Raw genomic sequence first — 23,100 nt, 5'->3', positions numbered from 1 at the left:
CGATTTTAGTCTGAAAAGAACCTTCCTTTAAACAAAATTGGGAGATTTAAAATCAAATACAATTTTATGTGTATGTGCTTTTTGTGTTTACTGCATCATAACTCAATTAAAAACACAATTTAAAGACTGTAATTCAGCATTTTCACTTAAAGCAATAAGACAAGATGGGGGCAGTCGTGGCCTTGAGGTTGGAGAAGCGGCTCGTGATCGGAAGGTCGCTGGTTCGATTCCCCCACTGGACGGGCAGGAAAAATTTGAGTGTGGTGATGTGATAATGTCCCCACCCCCCATTAGCTGGCTGATGTGCCCTTGAGCAAGGCACTTAACCCCCCAATATGCTCCCCGGGTGCTTGATGCTGCCCACTGCTCCTGTGTGTGTTTCACTGCATGTTGCATGTGTGTGTGTTTCAATCAGTGATGGGTTAAATGCAGTCATTTCCCAGCTTGGGATTAATAAAGTAACTTAAATTAAATTAAAATTAAGTCGATTTTAAAAGGAACTTTGTGACCACAGGCTGTCTGTTTATTGTCTATCAGAAAACACTGTAGCTGCTGTGATTGGCTGTCATCATCGTGTCCCTGCCAGGTGTAGAAACTGAAACTTGACTGGTTGATTCAAATGAGTTTATTTGCAAAGAAACTTAACAGATCTTAACTTAACTCTCTATACTCTCTTGTTTCACCCATTTTGGCAGTAGATTTCACTTTAATCTCCACAGGAAACGGGTGGGTCAAGATGTCATGTGATTCTCTTTCAGTACTTCCTCTTATTAGCATCTCGTCAAAAACATCACATGCTGGGGCAGCAGCATCTCTACTGCAGACAAGAAGAGACTGGATAAAATCATTAAGAAGGCCAGCTCCGTCCCAGTGAGTCCCTTCGACCCAGCGCAGGGGGTGGGGGAAAGGGCGGTGACAGCCAAGCTAATTTCTCTGCTGAAGAACAACTGTCCACAAGCTACCCGGAAGTGTGCTTTTATTGTGACAGCGCGGTACGGAAGTGGCGCCGTGGTGAAGCTCAGAGGATGAGAGTCAGCTGAGAAGGAGACATCATGTCAGCGTACAGCAGAGAGATCCTGCTAGCCACCAGCGTCCTGTGCGGCAGCTCCGGAGCTATGAACCCGCTCCAGCTCTACCGGAAGCTGCTGCAGCGCTGCAGCATCACCGAAGAAGAGTTCTGGCGCATCATCCTGCGGTGCCCCCGCTTCCAGCTGGTCCGCGGCCCAGCGGAGGGCGGCGCGGAGCGCCTGGAGGACTGCTCGGTGGTCGCCAGAACGTCGCTGCGGCTGTGCAGCCGATACGGCCGTGAGGAGTGCAGCGGTTTCGAGCAGGAGGAGGGCGGGGAGTGTCAACAGCTGCACCTCTGCAAGTTCTTTGTCTACGGAAACTGCAGATTTGGCAAGGGCAGGTTAGTCGATCGCACGCACTCAGGTGTGTCAGGAAGGTTCATCCCACTGATCTCACGTTCATTTCTCTCCACCTGCTCAGGAAACTGCTTGTTTTCTCTCCTCTGGCCTTCCGTAGTTGTGAAACAATACCAGACGGACGCTTTATTAAACGTGTTACTGAATGGGGACTATTTACTGTGTTCCCTCCGCCGCGGCCTGATACAAACCTCCAGCAGCAGTGAAGAGAGAAGACGAAACTTAAGGAAACGAAGCGACGATGCGCAGTGACGTCATCTTTATCTCTAATTTAAAAAAGAATCAGTAGATCTTTCAGTAGAAATAATTTTGACATGTCTACAGATTTGTGGACAGGCCTTTTTGTCTCTTCCTCTTGTTTCTGGGAAATCTAAGTGATGTTATAATAAATGTATCGATTGGTTGTTGCCACAGAGACTCAAGTATTAAAATATTTGTTGAATATTGTTGATTATCCACATCAGCTCTGAGATATTCAACTTGTTTGTCCAATTTATCATCAAATATTGATGAAGAACTGAACATTATTGATTCAAACTGTGAAAATTCATTATATTCACGGTTATTTCTCCGTTAGGAGCAGCATTGAATTGATCTGACTTCAGGAGACTTTGAACGATTTCTGTCATAAAGTATTATTAATTCTGATTGGAAGAACATTGACCTCTTTAATGTTGTTGTTGTTGTTGTTGTTGTTTGTCACAGGAAGTCGTGTAAATTCTCCCACAACATTCATTCAGATCACAACTATCGATTACTGAGAGAGTGTACGCTGCACGAGCTCCACGAAGACGACCTGTTTGTGCTGCTGCTGCAGAACGACCCCTCGCTGCTGCCTAAGGTAACACCTGAGACACGCCTGTGGTGCACCTGACAAACACCTGAGACACACACCTGATGCCAGTCACATGTTGTTCATAGAGCCTGATTGATACATGACTGATTATTTTATTTATTTATGTCAACAAACAAAAAATATATATCAGTCATTTTTGGATTTTCTTCAGTCCTCAATATTTTTGGTGTCAGTGGGATCGAAGTGGAATCTGAAGAAACTTTAATCTTTTAATTCTTCTTCATGTTCTTAATTCAACAGGTTGTTTTTCTGTTTTGTATTTTCCTCATTCACTCCTTTCTTTTCTTTTGTCTGTCTTGGAGCGGTTTGGACCAGAGTAGCTTTGGTCCTGATTTCAGTGGATGGGAACACAGATGAGGATCCTTCAGTCTGATTGGATGATCCAGTTGTGACTCCGAATGTCAGAGCAGGTGTTATGAGTCATGTGTAAATGCAGTAACAATGAAGAAGAAACACGCGAAGAGAAGCCTGAAGAGTTTTAAAACAAGAAACAAAAATAATAAAGAAAAAAAGAACGAAAAAATAAGAAAAATAGAAACGTGTCCCATTTCCTCAGAGGTAAAACACTTTAACCAGAGAAAACCAAATTCGTTTTCTCATAATGACACAACATCTCATAATTGCAAAGACGGGAGAAAATATGAGATTTGTATCATAACTAAATCACAAATACCTGCCTGATTTTTATCCCTTAATCAACATTTTAAAATGATAAGAATTCTCATATTGTGTCAAAAAATCAAAAAAGTTTCTATGATCATTATGAGAGCTCAGAATTACAATCAAACTTTCTGATAATTACAAAATTCATAGCTGAGGAGTATAAGAAAACCCATAATTATGAGAATTTTATCTCATAATTACAAGATCTTAGAATTACACAAAAAGATCTCAGAATTGTCCGATCTGTGACTCATGAAGATCTACAGGATTTATGCGACGTAGTAACAGGAAAACAAAATCAGAATTATGAGAAGATGTCTCATGATAACAGGAACATCTCAGAATGACAGGACATCTCCTAAAAAAGATTTCTACTTTGTAATTATGAGCTCTCAAAACTACACGAAAACATTATGATAATATTCGGTTATTATTCTCAAAGTTATGATCAAGTTTTCCCCAAAATTACAGAAGGTCTGAAGTGTGTCTCCATCTTTGGGTCTTTGGTTTTAGTTGTGAAATCGCATAGTTAAAACATCTGTGTGGAACTCAGAATCACAAGAAAATCCTGTTCTGATTGCAAAGACTGTAAGAAATTGAAGGAATCCAGGCTCTTTATTATGAGATGTTTAGTCATAATTAAACAAAAACATTTCTTTGGTGAGTTTTCATTGGTCGGACTCCCCAGTGTCTTCACAAGTATGATGAGTCAGTTTTTCTTGTCATCTCAGGTCTGTTTGCACTACAACAAAGGCTCTGGCCCTCACGGCTACTGTACCTTCCAAGAGAGTTGTACCAAAGTCCACCTGTGTCAGCACTTTGTCCGCGGAGACTGCATATTTGGACCCAAGTGCAAGCGACAGCATGCCATCGACCAACATGGCCGCCGCATGTTGGAGGAGAGAGGACTGAGCGGAGGCGTCATCCAAGAGCTGCCCTTCATCTACAGGAACATCCACCACCTGACTGCTGGCTGCACAGGTAACAGGAACACACCTGAATATGTTGATCAACCCACACTCTATCCAACGTGCTGGTTGTGCTGATCTCCACGGGCCTCACCTGTCCTGTCTTTGTGTGTCTGTCAGAGAATCTGCCTGAGTCTTTGTGCAAACCACAGACAGATGACAGGAACATCTGTCTGCACTCCATCCGAGGCAGCTGCAAGTTCCAGAGTGAGTCCATGTTCCTGTCCCCGTCAGAAACACGCCTGCTGCTGCTCTCAGATCTGTTCCGCAGTTCCTGCATTTTCCTTTAACTCCACTAGAAGGCAGCAGAGTGTTCAACATCCTTCACATGTCTCCAGTTTGCAGACTGGTTCTCAGCCTCGCAGTTGGTAGAGTCCAGCCACAGCAAAACGGTCACATCATTCAGTTAAATGGAAACAACACAAAGCACTAAACCATATGATGATCTGTAGTGGTCTTTGTTGACATGTAGGCTGATTAAAATGAGGATTTCTTTTAAACAGAGGTTTTGGTTTGAGGCACTTTTCATATTTTAAGTTTATTTTTTTTCTCATTTCTTGTCTCTCTTTGTGTAGACGAGTGTCGCCATGTTCACTTCCACCTGCCCTACAAGTGGGAGGTGTTTGATGGCATCACCTGGACAGACCTGCCACACATGGAGGACATCGAGCGAGATTTCTGTGACCCTTCAAAGACTCAGAGGTCAGAGGTGGCACCTCACTGTGGTTCATGTTTGAAGACAATCTGCTGTTAGTGAGGAGCTGACTGAAACTTTTCTCTTTTCAGCTGTGGCGATGAGCCTGTCGACTTCCTGACCATGAGTCGGGAATTGCAGCCCATTCGCCGACTCTCCACAGTTTCCTCTGTAACAAAGCCGCCCCACTACACCCTGACAACTCAGTGGCTGTGGTACTACAAGGGGGACCAGGGGAACTGGGTGGAGTACGGCCTGCCGGTGAGTCGAACAGATGTTTTAACCGCAAGTAATCTCTTTTGACCTTTATCTCATTAAGTCGTGGCCTTCTGGGATCATAATATCATTGATGCCTCAGGATGAAAAGCAGCGCAGCACCTCAGTGTCGTCGCAGACTCTGGAGGAGGCGTTTCTGTCCGGCAGTACAGCTGAAGTCAAAGTGATGAAGGGCCAAAGACAGTACATCATCAGCTTCAAAGGTAGGACTTCCTGTCTCCTGCTGTCGAAGCTGGAGCTACGTCAGTGTGTTCCCAGTCACAGCACTGATGTCTGAACGCGTCTTCTTCATTGCAGACATGTACCAGAGGAACCCCAAACACAACACCAAGAGACGAGTTCGTCGTCGTCCGTGCTTCGTCTCCATGGCTGAGGTGGAGAAACAGGCCGTGACCTGATGGTGTGTGTCCACACTGGGCCTGAATGAGTGCCTTATCTTGGTTTTAATACGTGAAATTTTCAATTTTAAAGCTTCTTTCACTTCACTGTTTCCCTCAGTTCACTTCTCTGACTGTCCTCCTTCACTGCAGATGTGGACGGGTCTGTTACTGTAGTCAGTCCTCCACTTTGCCTCAGAGTAAACACTGGTGGATTGTCTCGCAAGACTTTGACATGTTCTTCAGAACCACAGTAAAGTTTATTGCCAAGTACGTTTTCACACACAGGAGTTTGCTGTGGGGTTGATGGAACCAAATATTGCAAGCCCCAAAGCATTAACAGAAAACAAAACAGTGACAATAACATGAAAACAACAATAAAAACTGAGAAACACTGTGTTCAGTGTGACCACCGTCTGACTACAAGAGCTTTGCAGTTCTGTCCATGAACATGATGAAATGTGCAAATATTCACAGAATATGTGAGATGTTCTGGAGCTCTCTTAGCTTTTTTTTAGTCTTCGGTTTTTTAAACCTGAAAACCTCCTCCCCTCAACTGAAAAGCATCTGTGCTAAGCTAACTGGCTAACAGCTACAGTTAGCAGCAATTAGCTACAGTCCCCGTTGTTAGCAGTGTGAACCTGACGCATGGCCAAAGCTTATTTTATCTTAAACATAAAGCAAACTTTAGCTAATCTCATCATGCTAGCGTGAGCACGTTTTACAGCATGCACACATGGCATCATTTCCTGTGTAGCTCCTGTAACTCAATGCTATCTTTAATTTAGTTTCTGTCATCAGTATCTGTTCAAAGAAACAAAGCTTTTTCTTTTGAGTGGTGAGTTAATGATAACTTTGTTAGCATAACAAAAACTACAGAAATGTACCATGTATTTAAAGGCCACTAAAATTAAAGTACTGAATTAACTGTAATAGTTTAAGATTTTTTATACTGACTTGGTATTTTTTTTTTCTGAGTAAGACTTTGTTTATGTTGTTGACTGAAATATCTGAATTTTCTTTCCTTCAACTTAATGGAATTAAAATGTGTAAATATGATAACAGTGGTCAAATGGATTAAACATGTCATCAGCTACTACAAATTTTTAATAATAATTTAAAATAATTTTACAGTTTTCAGGGGCTGTCAGTTAGCCAGTTTGAGAGCCCCCCTGCAGCCTGCACCAGCATATTGACTCGTTTCACACCAGCACAGACGCAGGTTGGAGTCTTGTTCTCAGTGGTGCATATTGCTAACGTTACATGCTAAGATAGCATGCTAAATGTGTGAAGCTAAGTGGAGGGGACTGTTGGATTACTGGACTTTTGTGACACGCTCACATCACTGCTGTAGTTTGGACTAAGCCAGGGGCCCCGGGGCTACCGGGACATGTGAGGCCTTATTTCGGCCCTGGAGGAGACACAAGGACGGAAGAATCTGCTCTGGGACACCTGGATTAAAGTCCATAAATGAGGAGTAAACTCAGCTGGATTGTGTCTGTATATGTGTCAGGGTAGTTAAAGTGCTAGAAGCGAAGGCAACCGGATTCCTTTTTAGGTTGCTGGAAACGTTTCAAGCAACCTCTGAAGGCCTCTTCAGCTGGACTCTCTCTGATCCAGATCTTTCAGCTGAAGTCCACCTTCTATCAGTGTCAGTCGATCCTGCAAAACTGATCCGAGTTCAGCTCTGATAAAACGTTTGTGTGACTGCGCGCGCATGTGTGTGTGAGGAGAAAGGCGACAAGATGTGAATTGTAGATTTGGATCAGCTGACGCTCAGCAGCTGCAAGCGGGGCCGGGTCGGACCGGACCGTATCAGACCGGGAGCAGCACGGACGGGTCCAGATCACGCTGATTCTTTTATTTTGGTGAAGATATGTGGAAGTGAAGAAGACCGCGGAGAGAGAGGAGAGGAGAGGAGAGGAGAGGAGGAAGGGCTCATTCTGCAGGGACTCTCTGCCTCCTCCTTCCCCGCGCAGGGAGCGCGCCGCGCGGCTGCGGGAGAGGCGTGACGCGCCCCAACCGCATCTCCAGGATGGCAGGTAGGAGTCATTTGTGAGGAGAATAAAACGCAGCCTGTAACGATAGCACGGAACGGTTTGGCTTGTGTTTTAATTATCTGTGTTAACGGGGCGGTGGGTCGGGCTGCTGGGGGTCGGATCCGCACCTTCGGCGCTCGGTGTAGTGTGGGTTTTAGCGGCTCCAGCTGCGGCTCTCGGTCTGCCTCACCTGAAGCGGAGTCCGCACCAGGCCTGGTTTATTCTCAGCACCGTGGTGCTTTACACGTTAAACCGGACCAGACAGGGAAATTTTGGAACGAATGTCCTGCAGCTTTAACCCGGGACGGTGGCTATGGAGCGGCTGTCTTGCTCGGTGGGTCCGCGGAGGACAGGCCGAGAGACATGACACAGGCCCAGGTGGTAGCTGGTTATCTGTCCGGTAAGGAGGTCAGTGTGAGGGGAGACCGAGCCGAGCCAGGCCGACAGGGGTGTGAGCAGCCTGGAAGCTCTGCTGAGCAGGGCCGAACCAAACCTGCACAGGGCCCGGAGCAGAGTGCCAGGAGCTGAGAATAAACGACCCAAGGTAGAAATATCTGTCGTGTGTATAAATACCAGCAGGCTGTACCATCATACTGTGTCACAGCCCGCTCCTTATCCATCTTCAGTTTGTTCTGTGCACCTCAAACAGAGCCACTTGACGAAACATGCTGCTGGTTTCTGTCTGGGGCCTCTGGGGTCCGGGGATCCAAAGACAGACATCTTCTGTCCTCCGACAAGTGGAAATATAAAAGCCATGAACCTAAACACCTGTAAAATACATGTGGAGCATTTTGTTGAAGATGGTTTATACTTAAAGTCTATGACAGCTGCTGGCCTGTGTGATGGTGAGAATATAGATTATTGTAAAGTTATTGATGTGTCGACTCAGGGTCCACGTTCACACGTTTGTATCTCCACGACATGTGGCTGAAAACACGTCAAATTAAAAGCTGAAGATAGAAATAAGAGAAAATGATGTCACATCTAACTTCTCACTGAGGTTAGGGGATCATCTTTGATATTACATTTATTCAAGTACTATAAAGTACTGTACATGGCAATAAAGTACTACCTGTGCTTTTTTGCTGTGTTTCTGTATTCTGTTACTCCTTATCTCACTACAGCTTTAGTTATTCAAGTTATTGATATATCGAACTGATGAGACACGATGGATGTAAGGCCATCTTTAATGACACAGCCGCATCATGTACTCAAGATGTGAACCATTCTGCAGATTGAGTACTTTTACTTTAGTACTTAGAGAATATCTTTTGTTGTTCACCCTTTTGTTCTACACTGTGGTATTACTACTCCAAAGAAATGATCAGAGTACTTCTTTTACCACTGGGGAAACCTGAGGGCATCATTTAACCTGAAATCCTGGTCTGAGAGGTTGTGGTCTCAGTTGTTCTGGTCTGAGTTGTCCTGGTCTTTGGTGGACAAATGAAAACTATATATATCTAATCTGTCTCTTTAAAGCCCATCATCTTATGTGTTTCATGTGGTTCAGGTCCTCCTGACGGGCCTTCGTCTCTCTTTTCCGGAATCAGACCGGCGGCCCTTTAAGGAAGATGGACCCTGTGATCCCACTGGTTCTCAACTCCAGGATCAGAACCGGGATGGAGACCAGAGCTTCAGTGTGCAGAAGCGCACTCACTGCACTTCTGTTGGCGGCCGGCACACTGGTTTCCATGGCAACATCAAGCTCATCAGCTGCAGGTGAGTCACATTCGTGATTCTTAAAGGGACATTCCAGTGATTTTACAGCTTGAAGATTGGGTTTAAAGACAATGCATTGTGGGAAATGTAGGATCCAGGGTGTTTGGTTTAATCCTCTGGATCTCCACATTTGTTTCTCACAACTTGAACAACCACTACAATAAATTATATGAACATGAAGGAATGTTTACTTCCTTGGTCAAACAGTTAAATAAGTCAGCAAATACATTTGTTATTGTTCTATGTACATAAACCTTAGTAACTCCTTAAAATCAGATACTTTATGTTACATGATGTTTACTGCGGACAGCGCAGAGACTTTCTGCCTTATCTTTGACTGATGGTAAATCTTTTTGGGAGGGTATGAGTGAGAATAAAAACATGCGTTAAATGACGTTTTTAGACGTTTCAACCCTGAGTTAGTGTGTGTGTGCAGGTGTGATTGCAGGTAGCCTGTATGTTGCCTGACAGGATGTCTGTTTGAATGTCTGTTTTTAATGTCAAATCTCTGAGCTTCCTGTGGAAAACAGGAACTTCCCTATAAGGAGATGAGAAGTGTGTCTGTGTTACTATTGACTGCCAGTCACTGAAGAAGGAGGAAATCATCTATCTGTCTGTCTGTCTCTCTGTCTATCAGTCTGTCTGCCTGTCTGTCTAACTGTCGGTCTATATATTTGAGGCCCTCATCTCCTGAATTCCAATCACTTGGCACATGATGCTGCCACAAAGCATGGCGTCTCCACGGCAACACAAGGCACCAGATGAGAGACTGTGTGTGTGTGTGTGTGTGTGTGTGTGTGTGTGTGGGTTTAAGAAGGCGGCAGAAGAAAAAGAAAAACGAATCAGGAAGGCAGAGACAACGAGTTTCTCTGTTTGAACACATGAATTATTTGATTATTATTTGATTATCAGTTAAAGCTAATGAAAGAAATACAACATTATTTTGTTGTTCTGAGTAAAAGACAACATTTCATAAAAACAGGGGATCCCAGTTCCTACACTGGAGTCCTCAGGTTTGCTTAGGGTCTCCAGGTTTGGTCAGAATCCTTAGGTTTGTTCTCTTTGTCTCACAGGTGTACTGGACTTCAACAGAACAGCAGAATTTCTGTCACACCCTGTATCACCCTCCTCTTCCTCTCCCCCTGTCAAACCCTCACCCGCACCCAGCCCGTCCTCAGACTCTGGTAACGGGAGCATTGGTGGTGGAGCCTCTGCTGAGGACTCAGATTCTGGTGCTCAGGGGATTCACCTCCTGCTCAGACCGCCAGATCTCCTATCCCCCAGCCTCCCCCCGCCCCTCCCCCCACACACTCAGCCCACCTTTACCCCTCCTCCGCCCTGGGAGCAGGGCCCTTCACTGGAGGAGGCCTGGGGCTCCGGAGACTACCTGGAGACCCTGTCATTTATGGTGCCCGATGGCGAGGAGCTGGCCCTGGTCACCCCGCTGCCTAACCACCCTTACGACGAGGATGATGGAGGGGACTGGGTCTCCTACGACACAGCCTTTCCTGTTCGGCCCACCCTCCCCCTCTCCTCCCACGTACCTCTCTCACCCTCCTCCTCCACTCCCAGCATTCCCCTGCACACTCACCCCACCCATCCGGATGTCTTTCCTGCCTGGGAGGAAGACTATGACCTGGAGGACATGATACCTCTGGAGCCGACGGAGCTGCTGCTGCCAGACATGAACAGTCTTGAGTATTATACAAACCTGCTGGCGCGGGAGAGAGAGAGGGAGAGGGAGAGAGTCCAGGACCAGATCAGTCAGACAGACTCAGAACCCCCAATCACTCCCACAACAACTAAAACCCACCGTTTGCCTCCATCTCCATCCCCGAGCTCCAGTCCTCCTCCACGACAGGAACCCAAGCGTCCTGTGGCAGGGCCCACCCCTCCCCTCACCCTCTCACCTACTCTCACAGGTGAGAAGTCAACCACCCTCAAAACTCCTTTGAGTCCTTCTCCTCCTCCTGCTCTGAAACCCAAAGATCATGCTGCAGTCCCAGGCAGACACCCCCTTCGACCCCCTTCCAACACGACAAGCCAGGTGCTTCCCCCTCCTCCTCTGGGACCACCCACCCGGCCCGACAAACCTCAGAGGCCTCCAGTGGTTATAGAGAAGCCAGCAAAGGCTCCACCTATGAGGACCACCACCAAGGCAACGACCACGACCACTGCCATCACCACCACCACCCAGATCACAGCCATCAGCCTGACCAGAGCTCCCCCAGTTACTACACCCAGAGTTGCGCAGACTCCGCCAACCAGACAGTACCTGTGTAATGTCACCAAGCCAGAGATGTACCTGGTCAGAGTAGGTAAGGTCACAAGGGTCATGTGACAGGAAGAGCAGGTACCCCTGTACTACTGTAACTTGCTCAGTCCACTGATCTGTGTCTTTTTTATTTCATGCAGTCAGTTCAAAAGGTTCATCTCCAGGTTTCACTCAAGTGAGAGATCTTCTGAAGAGAGAGTTCAACCGCTCAGTGGAGCTCCAGGTAGAAACACCACCTCCTCTATCACAAGCACCACCTTATCCAGCTACTTTGCACTAGTTTACTCTGTTATGCCAATGTACTGCTGACACTGACACTAGTTTACCTTCTTAAAATCCAGGTTATCTTATGTTTCTCAACTGTAGTTTATGTTATTTCACTTTATGTAACTTTAAATAACATGTTGTCACTTCACGTAATTCAGCTGTTGTGATGAGCTCTAGTTAAAGCCACAGTGAACACACCTTGAGCTCACCTTGATGATGTCACATGACTGACAGTTGTCTGTTACCTCTCTGTCTCCTCATCAGTTCCTGAGAACTCCATCTAGTTTTGCCTTTCGAGTCGCGTCAGGACCATTTATCTACACCGCCATCTCAGTCATCAATGCCCTTCGCCAGCCACCACGCAGCTTTGGCCCCATTCCCACCGTGTCACCACTCTACACTATACCTGACCTCAGGTACCAGGTCCACACTGTACTGCAGTTTGTTCCCACCCACGTAGACGTCAGAGTTTGTAACTTCAGTGAACGGGTTGAGAGGGGACTGATGATGGCTTACATCGAGACACGGAGACGATCCCATGAAGCCAGAAATATCACTGTACAGGTGAGTCTGTCACCTAAACTACGTCGCTGTACAGGTGAGTTAGTTCCATCGCATTTATATGTCCACTAATAAATTTGAGGATTATTAAGTTAGTAGCTGAAAACATTCAGACAACAAATGTTGTTCAGTTTGCCCAGAAGTCATAAATGTTAAAGATACTAAAACTAATTAAACAGATAAAACCACCAAACTGGAACCAGCAATGAATCGGAACTCGGATATCAAGATTAATGTTGTGGATAAACTACTTGATCAGTCGCCTAATTTTCCCAGCATTGCGAGTAAATTCTCAAAAAGATGTTTTCATCCCTCCACATTCAGTGTTGCTTGGTCCTTTACTTTTTCACAGACTAAGTGTTTGGGAAATACTTAAAACTTTACTGTGAAGTCATGATGAACCTAAATGTGAGGAATCCAGTGAACTGGAGCTGCCATGTGTCTTCTCCAGCTGCTGAACATCACGATGGGCACCACCCGGCCGCGGGTGGAGCAGAAGGTTTCTGTGGACATTACCTTTGCTGTTCGAGATGGACGGGACTACCTGCCAGGGTCAGAGGTCAGCGATCACCTGAGGAAGCTCAGCCTGGTCGAGTTCAGCTTCTACATCGGTTTTCCTGTCCTGCAGATTGCAGAACGTATGACGTACACACACACACACACACTCACACACACGTGTTTGTGTATGTATTAAATTAATGTATTAAATGTATGTTAAAGCTGTGCTAAAAGTGTGTTTGTGTTCACAGCTTTCCATTACCCTGAGCTGAACATGTCTCACCACCTGCGCTCCACCTGGGTCCGTACAGGTGAGAACACATCTTGCCTTGATTCTGCCGGGTTTGTTCCATCGTGCAGATAGTTCGGGTTTGACCCGAGTCTCTGTGGAGACAGACTGCTGATGTGCAGATGGGAAGTTCTGAACACAGATTGTGTCTGTGCTGTATCAGTCCTGTTGGGCGTTCAGGAGCAGCTGGTGGCTGAGAGAAGTTTTAAAGCTCGTCTGGAGAGACGTCTGGCTCTGCTTCTGGAGGAGGGCCTACAGGAATCCAGCAAGAGGCGCTGGAGGAGAGCCACAGCTGTGGGCAACAGCAGTCTACAGGTACATAACGTCAGTGTTCTGACCCTTTTCTCTCTCTCTGTCTGGTTTGTTCACACTGTTTGCTATATTTATTGCAAAAGTTGAACCTGTTGTGTCTCAGGTGGTGCGAGTGGTGTGGCTGTCGGGGCCACAGCGCCCCCTGGAGGTGTTTTATTTCATGGAGGGTCCAGGCGGTGAGCGAATACCAGCTGAAGTGACAGCAGCCACCCTGAACCGTCTGGACCTTCAGAGGGCTGCCATTGTCCTTGGACACCGAGTCCAGAGACCTCTCGCCCAACGTGAGTCCAGACCTGAGTCATTAACTGTTACTGAACTCAGACTGATTGAATTTGATTCAAAACAGATGTGAAACATGATGGTGACATGTTGGTCATCATGTTAGAACAATAATCCAGAGTGCTGTTAAGTTCGGACTGCTTTTAATTTTTCAGTCCATAAAGCATAAAACCCAGAAGACAGAAAACCTTTTGATTTGTGCGCTGGAGAAGTCATTTTCAGTGGGTTAACACGTATCCCAGCATGCATTTCACATCAGCTGAGAGCAATGGTAGATAAAGGACAGGATCTAGTTATTCTGTCACTCTTTCTGGGACATTATTCTTCTCAGGTGGGTCAGTACCCATTTAAGTTACAACTGAAATGTCACAAATGTCAGAGAATGAGGACGGAGTACGTGCGTTGAGAGTGCTTGTTTGTTTCAACTGTTTCTCGCCTGTGTCCAGCTGTGGAGACTCTGTCTGTCCCTCCTGCGGAGACTCAGAGCAGCAGTATCTGGCTGATTGTTGGTGTAGTTGTCCCCGTCTTGCTGGCCCTCTTCATCATCATCATCCTCTACTGGAAGCTATGTGGCTCAGAGAAGCTTGAGTTCCAGCCAGATGCCATCAACACAATCCAGCAGAGACAGAAGGTCAGAGGTCAACAGGAAGCTGCCAACTTTTTCCTGTCCTGTTCATACCAATTGCTTATCCGTTTGCCATTTCTCAGCTTCAGGCTCCCAGCGTGAAAGGCTTTGACTTTGCAAAGCTCCACCTCGGTCAGCACAGTAAGGATGACATCATGGTGATCCAGGAGCCCGGCCCACTGCCCGCCCCCATCAAAGAGGCCACGCCCTCTGACGGTGGAGACCTCAACACCCCCAAATCTAAAGGATCCTCCACCAAGGCAGTCCGGTCCAGTCGCCGCAGGGGCAGGTCAGACTTCTTTCTTTTCTTTTCTTTCTTTTCCGAGTGCGTTTTTTTTTTTTTCTTAATTCCGCTGCTTGCGATTCCTGCCGAGCCTACCAGACACCTGATGTTAAGCAGAACAAAGAGAACACAAGAGCCAGGATTTGCATTTTTAATCTATGCTGTCTTTATTTCACTAAAACTAAAAAGCAAAAGTTGCATGCAAGCCAGTAATTGTGGCATAACTCAGTATAGTGCGTTTACACACACTAAAATAAAATGAAGCAAGACGATGATGAGGCAGTTGCTTCAGCAGAGGTGGTGGTCACGGAAACGAAACACGAAACGAAACGCACAAAAAAGAAACATTTCAGACTATTTTTAATTCAAGATTCATTTTCACGTAATTAATAGGGATAACCTACTCACCTAATGGGAAAACTGGTATCTTTCATTCTTCGCAATGTTTTTAATGTCTGGTGTTACAGACGTCACTGCGATCCACAGGAAGTCATCTTGATTTTCATTAGTTAGTCTATTCCTTTCATGTGTCTTGATCGCATTCATTGACAACCTAGTAATAAAAGTAGCCAAAGATTATTTTATTTATTATTATTATTGCCATTATTGACCCTTTCATAGTTGCAGACGACTCAATAGTTAAAGTCTATCAAGAGAATTAAATTATCAATCTAAAAGAGACTACCAATGGGCTTTTGCACGTGCCACATGGTTTATTTATTGTGATTCATTATTTTTTAATAGACCCTTTTTTATAATAACCGTTCTCCATGTAGGCTTGTTTTTTGCGAGGGAAGCTTTTTTGGGTTCCTACCCGAGCGTGTTTAAATAGGCTGTAGGCCGGGCTCTGGCTGGCCAGCTAGTGCTGGTGTACTTCATTAACTTAGATTAGATTAGATTAGATTCAACTTTATTGTCATTACACATGTACAAGTACAATGCAACGAAACGCAGTTTGGCATCTAACCAGAAGTGCAATAAGCAGTAAGTGCCAGATATACAATAATTTACAGTATGTACAGGGTGTGTACAGGTGTCTATGCTACAGATATAATACAAACATGATATACAGGTAGTTGTCATAATATACAGAGATTCTAAGTACTATGAACATACTATACAGATGGATATGTACTTAAATGTGCATCCAGTGTAGGCAGAAACTATAACACAATTTACAAATGATATTTACAGATGTTAAATTAACTATAAATCACTAGTGCAATGGACAGTATGGTGTGTACAGCGATAGGCAGTAGGCTAACTATATTAGCAGTGGGGTAGAGGAACTAGTGCAACACTCAGTACGTAGTACTCAGTTAGGATAGGGTGGTGTAGTGGAGTGTGGTGTAGGGTGAGGGTGTTAGTGGGGGGCTGAGTTCAGTAAGGAACTTGTTGGAAATGTGATGTCACCTGGACTCACGCCTGTGTGAGCACACCTTGAGACAATGTCAAAAAAATAAATCAATTAATAAAGCTTCTCATGGTGTAAATCAAATATTTCTTCACAAAAAAGAGAAAAATAAACTTAATTGATTTTTTCGAGAAATGTGAAATATGGCATCATAAGAAATAAAAGCAGAATGAGGTAGAACAGACTAGAGATGATAAAAACACATTAAAATACTACTCGACTTGAAAGCATCAACAAAAATTAATCTTTTGCCTCTTATCTGTCAGACTGAGCCCGTCAGATGGTGACTCGCTGGGCAGCGACCAATCCAGTGGCAGAGAATCAGGTGAAGAAAGCACTCGACCTGTGGCCACACCCAGTGAGGGGAAACAGCACAGGAAGATGCCCAAAAATGGTCAGAGACCCTTGAGTACTTGAAAGTGTTTGGGGTGTGTGTGTGTGTGTGTGTAGGTGTATGAGTGTAAGAAACAGAGATGAATGAGGAACACAAACATATTGTTTTGCTGTAACAAACATCCACTTTTCTTTTTTAACGCTTCTGGACTCAAGGGAAGAACAAGATGGGTATGTTCACACGTTCATATCATCTGTCTGGTCAGTATTTACATCAATACTGGATCGCCGCTGTTGCCCTGCAGACACTGAGTAAACTCAGGGTCTTCCAAGTGGACTTGAGTGACATGACATCCTCAGACAAAACATTTTCAGTCAGTTTTAAGCAGTGAATGTGTTGTCATGGCTACTAAATTGATCCCAAACTGATCCAGCCTGTGAAATGAACTGATTTAAACAACTGAATGTTAATCACATGTCTCTGTGAAGCTTTGTGATTGGATGTTGGCTGAGCCAGTGTTTTTTTTTTTAGCACTGTTGCTTTTACTTCTCTGCTGACCTCTGAGCTTTCTTCCTGCATTTGTTCCATTAGGCAGCGGTCCAGATGAACTTCTCTCCTCGTCCTCTATCTTCGACCATGTTGACCGTCTGTCTCGTGGCTCATCTGATGGCACGCGTCGCCAGGCCAATAAGGTGCAGCTGATCGCCATGCAGCCACGACCGAGCCCACCGCACGCCCCATCCCAGCCGAGCCCCACCCTCACTGAGAAGGTCAACACAGAGGTGAGATAATTACGAAAGAAATTACACTCTCACTGCTCACAGCAGGACATCTAAACTTGTCCAACATCACTAACCGTCTACAGGTAGCATTGAGACACAAGTCAGAGATCGAGCACCACAGGAATAAACTTCGGCAGCGTGCTAAGAGGCGGGGTCAGTGTGAGTTTCCCTCTATGGACGACATAATGGATGCATTTGGAGATGGACCGGTGCAAGGCGATGTGGCGCAGCGTCTTTACAGCTCTGCCCATGACCACATGGACTGCATCCTACAAACTGATGCCCCTTCACCACCCACCCCCACAGACTCCAGGAGGAGGTCAGAACCTGAGAAAACCTTTATTTTTCACAATATTAGTTTATTAACTTGGAACAGAGCTTTTATTTTAGTAAAACAACAAAACATAAAACAGTGTCTGTAAACATGAGCTTGAGCTTCCCATAATGAAAATTATTATCTGAGGAGGCTCTACCAGGCCACATTCACTATGAAGCTTATTTTCTAAACTGGTATGTCTGTGTGTTTGTCCATCCAGAGGGAGGCGCTCTCCTCGGGGTGGCCGGGCTCAGCCAGGGCCTGGAAGTCTTCCTGATACAGACCGAGACCGGTTGCTCGATCAGAGTGCCACCTACAGGAAATACCCAGGACTCAACAATGTGGCCTACATGGTGAGACAACACAGTCCTCCTTTAAAGGTCCGCCTCTGTGCTGATGATACGCTCTTGTATCAGTGCTAACTTTAAAAAAAAAAAGCAAAACATTATGTCAATTTTAATAACACTTTGAATAACAGTCATATTGTATCTGAACTGTGCCTAGTGTCTACTTTGTTTTCTCTCTTTCCTCTCTCATATAGTCGGACCCTGACCTACCCCCAGACCATGGCAGTCCCTCCCCTACTGATGAGGTGTTTGACCCCGCTCCAGCTCCACCACCCTACATGCCCCCTCAGCCCTCCATCGAGGAGGCACGCCAGCAAATGCACTCCCTCCTGGATGACGCCTTCGCCCTGGTGTCGCCGTCCTCACAAGGCAGCGCCGGGGTGAGCGGGGTAAGCCCTGCCCTGCCCAGCCCCTCCCCCCAGGCCTGCCCCACAGGCAGGCAGTGGGGCTCTTACCCAGCAGCCCCCTCTCACAGCCCCTTTTCTGCAGTGAGTGTGTCGTCCTGCAGCTGAGGCGTTTTTTTTCCCAGGACTTCATGTTCAGTTTTCATTTTCTTATTCTCTCCCTCTTTCTGTAGAGATATGCAGAGTTAGGAATATCTCCCACATCAATCCAGGGTCTCTTGCAGAGGTCAGTGTCAATACACTTAAAACCAGGCTCAGGTCTGTAGGTTGGCCCTGAATTAGTACTGATGCTCTGTGCCTTTTATCCAGGCAGGGCCTGAGTTCAGGAGGTTATGTTTCTACTGGAGACCAGCTGCAGGAATCAGTTTACTCCAGCAGAGGGCAGTATGAGGAGCCCCCTTCCTCATCCAGACCACGACCTGTAGGGGGCAGCACAGGTGCACTCGTGTCTATTTACTGATCGCATGCATTGCTAACCTGTCCCCACCTCGGATGCACGCTTTCTTCCCGATGGCATTAAATTTGTTGTATCTGTTAAATTTGTTGAATAAATTTGTTGGCTTCCAGGTGCACAACTCCACCACTTGACCCAAGTGGGCTTGTCAAGTCAGATTGGTGCATACCCTGGGGTAGGTCGCAGCATGTCGGGTCCCACTGGCTCTAGCTGGAACCAGCAGCACTCAGACCAGGACCTGTCCAGACCAGGAGCCAGCAGAGAAAGTGTGAGTTGGCACTGGGAGCTGCAAAATCAAACCAAGCAGGGCCAAACTGAGTGGGTCTGCCATTCTACTTGTAGGATAGTAATGAGAGCTATGGTGATGTAGGGTGCAGTTCAAAGTATGTAGATGTGATTAGTCCAAACCAGGGCAATCCTGTCTTCTCCTGCCCCGAACTGACTTGACTATACCAGTCCTAACCAAAAATGTTCAGACCAGTCTTGTCTAGAACATTCAAGACCAGTTCTTGTCCCAAAAATAACAAACACTAACATCACAATCCACTAACAATTTTGCAGTTTCTTTTGTATGGATTTCTTTTCTGGTCTTGGCCTTACCCTTTCCACCCTCTCTCCCTTCTCCTGACAGGTGCTGTCGTTTCCTGAGTTCTCCTCTTCATCTGTTTTCCAGATGCCTAGCTCATCATTGCGGGACCCATCAGCTCCACCTCTCCTTCTGACTTCACCGACTCCAGAGTACCCACCGGAGGATGCCTCACCCTCCGCTCACACCTCTGCCTCCCTTATAAAGGCTATCAGGGAGGAGCTGCGCCGTCTGGCCCAGAAACAGGCAGCAGTGACTAGCTACCCCTAGACAGGCATGTGTCAGGACTCAACTGGTTTTAGTCTTTATTGTTTTAAACCACTGAAAGTTGGTAAGGACCGGATTAAAACCGTAAAACTGACCGATCTACACTCTGGACTCTTTTGAGCTAATCTATGTCTGTGCCACTAATCCCAAAATAACTCTGGACCACAATCCATGTCTAAACAAAAAAGGATAATGTCTCCTGGCTGAAAGACCTCCGGTATTTTACTGGGTCTCGTCTGTCTGTCCGTCATCTTTCAGCTTAATGTTTATTGGACAGGAGGTAGACTCTTCATGTTCCGATTGAATTGCTCCTCGGACTGGATCATTCAGTCATCGTCCTTCCTAAACTTCTGGCAACAATTAATTCCTGAAATTCTGGCCTAGATTGTCCCCTCCTGACCTTATTGAATGGATCGGTCCCACCAGACATTTTTGAGCCGATGGTCCCTCCTGATCCTCTTGGAAAATTTAATCTCTTGTAGAGTTTTTGACCGATTTGTCCCTCTGGAACTTCTGGAACAGATCTTCACCTCTTGTCTTCTGGACTGGCAGTACATTCCTGAAATTCTGGAATGGATCATCTGTCCTTAGGTTCCAGAACTGGTGATCTTTCCTGGAGTCTGGGTTGAATGGTTCCCCCCAGAAGACTGACACTCCTCACCACTCTTCATGGAGTGGATGGTTCCATCCAAGGCTCTGGCGAGCTTCAACCCTGCTAGAGTTCAGGAGTGGATGATCCTTTTTGAACTTATGGAGTGGATTGTTGCTCTTGAACATCTGAAATGAATCATTCCTTCTGACCTTTTTGGTCAGTCATCCTTCCAGAACCTTTAGACAAGAAGGCTGCTCTTGACCTTCCAAAGTCATTTGTCCTTCCTGAAGTTCTGAAGTGGACTGTCTCTCCGGACCTTCTGTGGTGCTAACTGTTGTTTTCATAGCATCTCCTCACTGACCACTGATTGCCTTCCACACTCCCATCAGCCACAGGGATCAGGTCTCTGTTCATAAATCATATCAATGAGGTCTTGCACTGTCGACAGATGGAAGTGGCGTACAGTTTCTCTGAAAACTAGATGGAAAACAGGAAAAAGTATATATAAATATCTATAAGAATAAATCTAAATATCTGTAAAGAGATAGAATCCCAATGAGCACAATATTAATGTAAGAGTTATTATTGGAGTATTGAGATGTTACTTATTTTTATTGCTTATATATGAAAGTATACTTTAAAACCTTTATTTTGATCAAAAAAGACCAAACTACTGTTCTATGCTTGTACTCCTCTTGTGTTTGAACTCGCTGTAGATTTGAGCCGACGCTTGTTTCTCTGTGGAGGCGTTGTTTATTGTAGCCGCTCGCTGGTGTGTTCATGTATCGGTGACAGAAAAAAAAAAAAGACAGCTAATTCATCACGTCGATATAAAGGTTATTCATTGCTGATTTGTTGCGTTCATCAGTTTGTAGGCAGAGCTCTAAAGATGAGCTTGTCATGTGACAGGTGTAAAAAGTCTTCCTTTATGGGGTCAGAGATAGTAAACCAGTCATTTACCTCAACAGCGCCCCTGGAGGCTGTAGAGTCCATTGCACACGAGAAAGCAGATTCTTATCATTCACTGAATTCCATCAGTGAATCAGGGAGTAGGAGATGAGCCTTCCAACTACTGAGGTGCGCCACACACAGCGTTGCAGATGAGATGTTACAGCTATTAACAGTGGGTCTGTAAGCCTGTTATAATCACTACTCACCAGTAAACATGGAGAGACGCCTCTTTTCTTACCATTCCTCACAAGCAGTGAGGTACAATGTTTGTTGAAAAACGTTGTCAGTTTTGAAAACAAAAATGACAACAATGATTATTGTCAGTGTTATTATTATTAGTGGTATTTTGTTTTCTTTTTTGTCCAACCCTAAACACTCACACTTAGGAAGTCTGCAGAAGCTCCCCTTGCAGACTTGAACTGTACATTTAGACAGACCTCGATGCTCAGGAATTTCCTATAAGTCTTCATGTGTGGAACTGCTATCTTTATGCTCGTGCTGTTCAGCTGAATGACTGGTTCCCGTCTTTGCCGACTGGCTGTTTTCTCTGTCATGTCGTGAAGAAGTCAGTTGTTTGTAAAAACCAGTTCCACAGGGTATGAGGGGGTTCGTTCGTCTCTGCTTTCCGCTCTTCTTCAGCATGACTAAGTTTGAGGCTTTAGCTACTCGTGATGTCCCAGTTAATGTTTAGCATGCTGCTAAAAGATGTTCAAAACAAAGTTTAAATAAGTAAAAAGTCATTCCACATCAAGTTAAGAGTTAGCAAAGAGTGCCATAAAGCCACTGTTCATCTAGACATCGTAAAAAAATATCATATGAAATATCATGTTTTTTTGTTTGTTTTTGTTTTGCATTTCCAAAAGATATTTTTAAATCTAAATAAAGATGGTTAAAGTAAACAGTGTTAAAATGAAAGTGCATATGGTGTTTAATAGAAGACATTATATATAGAAAATATTTTATCTGTGATTGCTCTGCTGAACGGACACAAAGATCTGCTCTGCAACGGTGCCAACACATCTTCCATGGACCAGAAACCACCTGCAGAACGCCTCAGCGGCTGGAGACTTCCTAATTGGACCTAGCACCTGTCAGTCAAACTGTAGGACTGTGCTATGCCTACAGGGTCAAATGGTGCTAATTCCCAGACTCATGGTGTGCCTGAAAGTCATCAGATCACACCCACAACACAACAAACAATGAAATCCTGCAGGTGTCACGATTGAAAAGAGAAGTTCGTCTTCTCATATCAGACTCTGGATTCAAGCTGCTGCTCTGCAGCTTTCCTGAATGTTTCCTTCTATGTTTTCTATACTTTCAGAATTTATGTGTTTTCTAGATCTGTGGTCCTCAGTGAGAATCCAGCAGATGACCAGTCGCACTGTGGATGTTTACTCATGACAAAACTACTGACTCACACTGGAATCACTCTGAGACCCACCTGATACTGACATGTATGGAGTTCGTACCGTCCTGAAAGATTATGTTTCTCTCATCATGTGCACACAACATGGTATCTTCTTCAGACAAGATATCAGCTTGTGCATACAACATATTAAAATGCATGAACACGAAATCACCTGTGGTAATAAGATAAATTGTGCAAATTGTGTTACTAACTCAAACGCAACATACCAACTTGTCAAACAAGATACAACGCACGTGTAAAGCTCAGATATTGTACAAACACTTTATATAACATATATTTGCACAAGATATTAACTTAAACAAGAAAATGGTAAAACGAACGGTTAGCTTAGCATCAAAATCTGTGTAGACTCAAACAGATTAAACAGGTTCATTTTCCAGTGTCAAGTGCACAGTAATGTCAATAACAAGCTGGAGTTAACAGGCGTGTTGTTTTCATTTTTAAAGCCTTAAAACAGAAACAGAAGGTTTGTTTGGTTTTAGCACTACTGGAACTGGATCACAGAATCTCATGTGAACATACAGAGTGACGGATGAGTGCTTAAACCTGTTCAGTCTAACACAGTAGACTACACAGGCACTGCTGGGCTTTCACAACGACTGATGGATGGAGGATATATTTGTTATCACTGTTTTTATCTCTGTTGAAATGGCCATTGATGATTCTAAACCCATGAACAGTCCTGTAACAAGATACTAACGTGTATGATCGAAATGAGCAGATAAGATGAAAAAAATCCAACCTTTCGGGGGTTTCTGTAAACATGCAATCTGTATATTGTATATTGGCTGCTCATTTTCTGATGTGACCTGATAATGT

The 23,100-nt window shown here is 45.0% G+C and overlaps 2 protein-coding genes across 4 annotated transcripts; both read left to right on the top strand.

The window, feature by feature from the left end:
• The first annotated feature begins 601 nt into the window (after window positions 1-601).
• Window positions 602-5,672, top strand: parp12b (poly (ADP-ribose) polymerase family, member 12b). 3 transcript variants are annotated; one of them, XM_046378852.1, is made up of 9 exons: window positions 602-1,672; window positions 2,130-2,265; window positions 3,675-3,924; window positions 4,032-4,118; window positions 4,487-4,613; window positions 4,698-4,866; window positions 4,964-5,084; window positions 5,179-5,281; window positions 5,380-5,672. In XM_046378852.1, the coding sequence occupies exons 1-8, from the start codon at window positions 1,053-1,055 to the stop codon at window positions 5,277-5,279; spliced, it is 1,611 nt and encodes a 536-aa protein (XP_046234808.1). In that variant the 5' UTR covers window positions 602-1,052; the 3' UTR covers window positions 5,280-5,281; window positions 5,380-5,672. The 3 variants fall into 3 exon arrangements, with proteins under 3 accessions (XP_046234808.1, XP_046234807.1, XP_046234809.1); XM_046378851.1 differs by having other exon boundaries at window positions 5,179-5,672; XM_046378853.1 differs by having other exon boundaries at window positions 605-1,408; window positions 5,179-5,672.
• Window positions 5,673-7,167: 1,495 nt separating this feature from the next.
• On the top strand, window positions 7,168-22,506 carry si:dkeyp-27e10.3 (UPF0606 protein KIAA1549). The gene is made up of 21 exons (XM_046378854.1): window positions 7,168-7,300; window positions 8,808-9,016; window positions 10,090-11,334; window positions 11,432-11,514; window positions 11,823-12,122; window positions 12,571-12,757; window positions 12,869-12,928; window positions 13,070-13,221; window positions 13,322-13,499; window positions 13,944-14,128; window positions 14,206-14,411; window positions 16,086-16,213; window positions 16,369-16,383; window positions 16,745-16,935; window positions 17,019-17,254; window positions 17,472-17,604; window positions 17,793-18,086; window positions 18,176-18,228; window positions 18,312-18,439; window positions 18,570-18,724; window positions 19,088-22,506. The coding sequence occupies exons 2-21, from the start codon at window positions 8,869-8,871 to the stop codon at window positions 19,310-19,312; spliced, it is 4,302 nt and encodes a 1,433-aa protein (XP_046234810.1). The 5' UTR covers window positions 7,168-7,300; window positions 8,808-8,868; the 3' UTR covers window positions 19,313-22,506.
• Window positions 22,507-23,100: the final 594 nt, after the last annotated feature.

The sequence above is a fragment of the Scatophagus argus genome, chromosome 22, assembly GCF_020382885.2.
Source record: "Scatophagus argus isolate fScaArg1 chromosome 22, fScaArg1.pri, whole genome shotgun sequence".
Taxonomy (NCBI): domain Eukaryota; kingdom Metazoa; phylum Chordata; class Actinopteri; family Scatophagidae; genus Scatophagus; species Scatophagus argus.
The sequence above is the reverse complement of the archived record's forward strand: the minus strand, read 5'-3'. Positions and strand labels throughout refer to the sequence as shown.

Bases quoted from the DNA above. Each gene is read 5' to 3' on its own strand.
- parp12b (XM_046378852.1), top strand. From the start codon at position 1,053: ATGTCAGCGTACAGCAGAGAGATCCTGCTAGCCACCAGCGTCCTGTGC. The intron at 3,925-4,031 runs GTAACAGGAACA...TGTGTCTGTCAG, and splicing joins CCTGACTGCTGGCTGCACAG to AGAATCTGCCTGAGTCTTTG. The intron at 4,119-4,486 runs GTGAGTCCATGT...CTCTTTGTGTAG, and splicing joins AGGCAGCTGCAAGTTCCAGA to ACGAGTGTCGCCATGTTCAC.
- si:dkeyp-27e10.3 (XM_046378854.1), top strand. From the start codon at position 8,869: ATGGACCCTGTGATCCCACTGGTTCTCAACTCCAGGATCAGAACCGGG. The intron at 11,515-11,822 runs GTAGAAACACCA...TCTCCTCATCAG, and splicing joins ACCGCTCAGTGGAGCTCCAG to TTCCTGAGAACTCCATCTAG. The intron at 18,725-19,087 runs GTGAGTTGGCAC...TTCTCCTGACAG, and splicing joins CAGGAGCCAGCAGAGAAAGT to GTGCTGTCGTTTCCTGAGTT.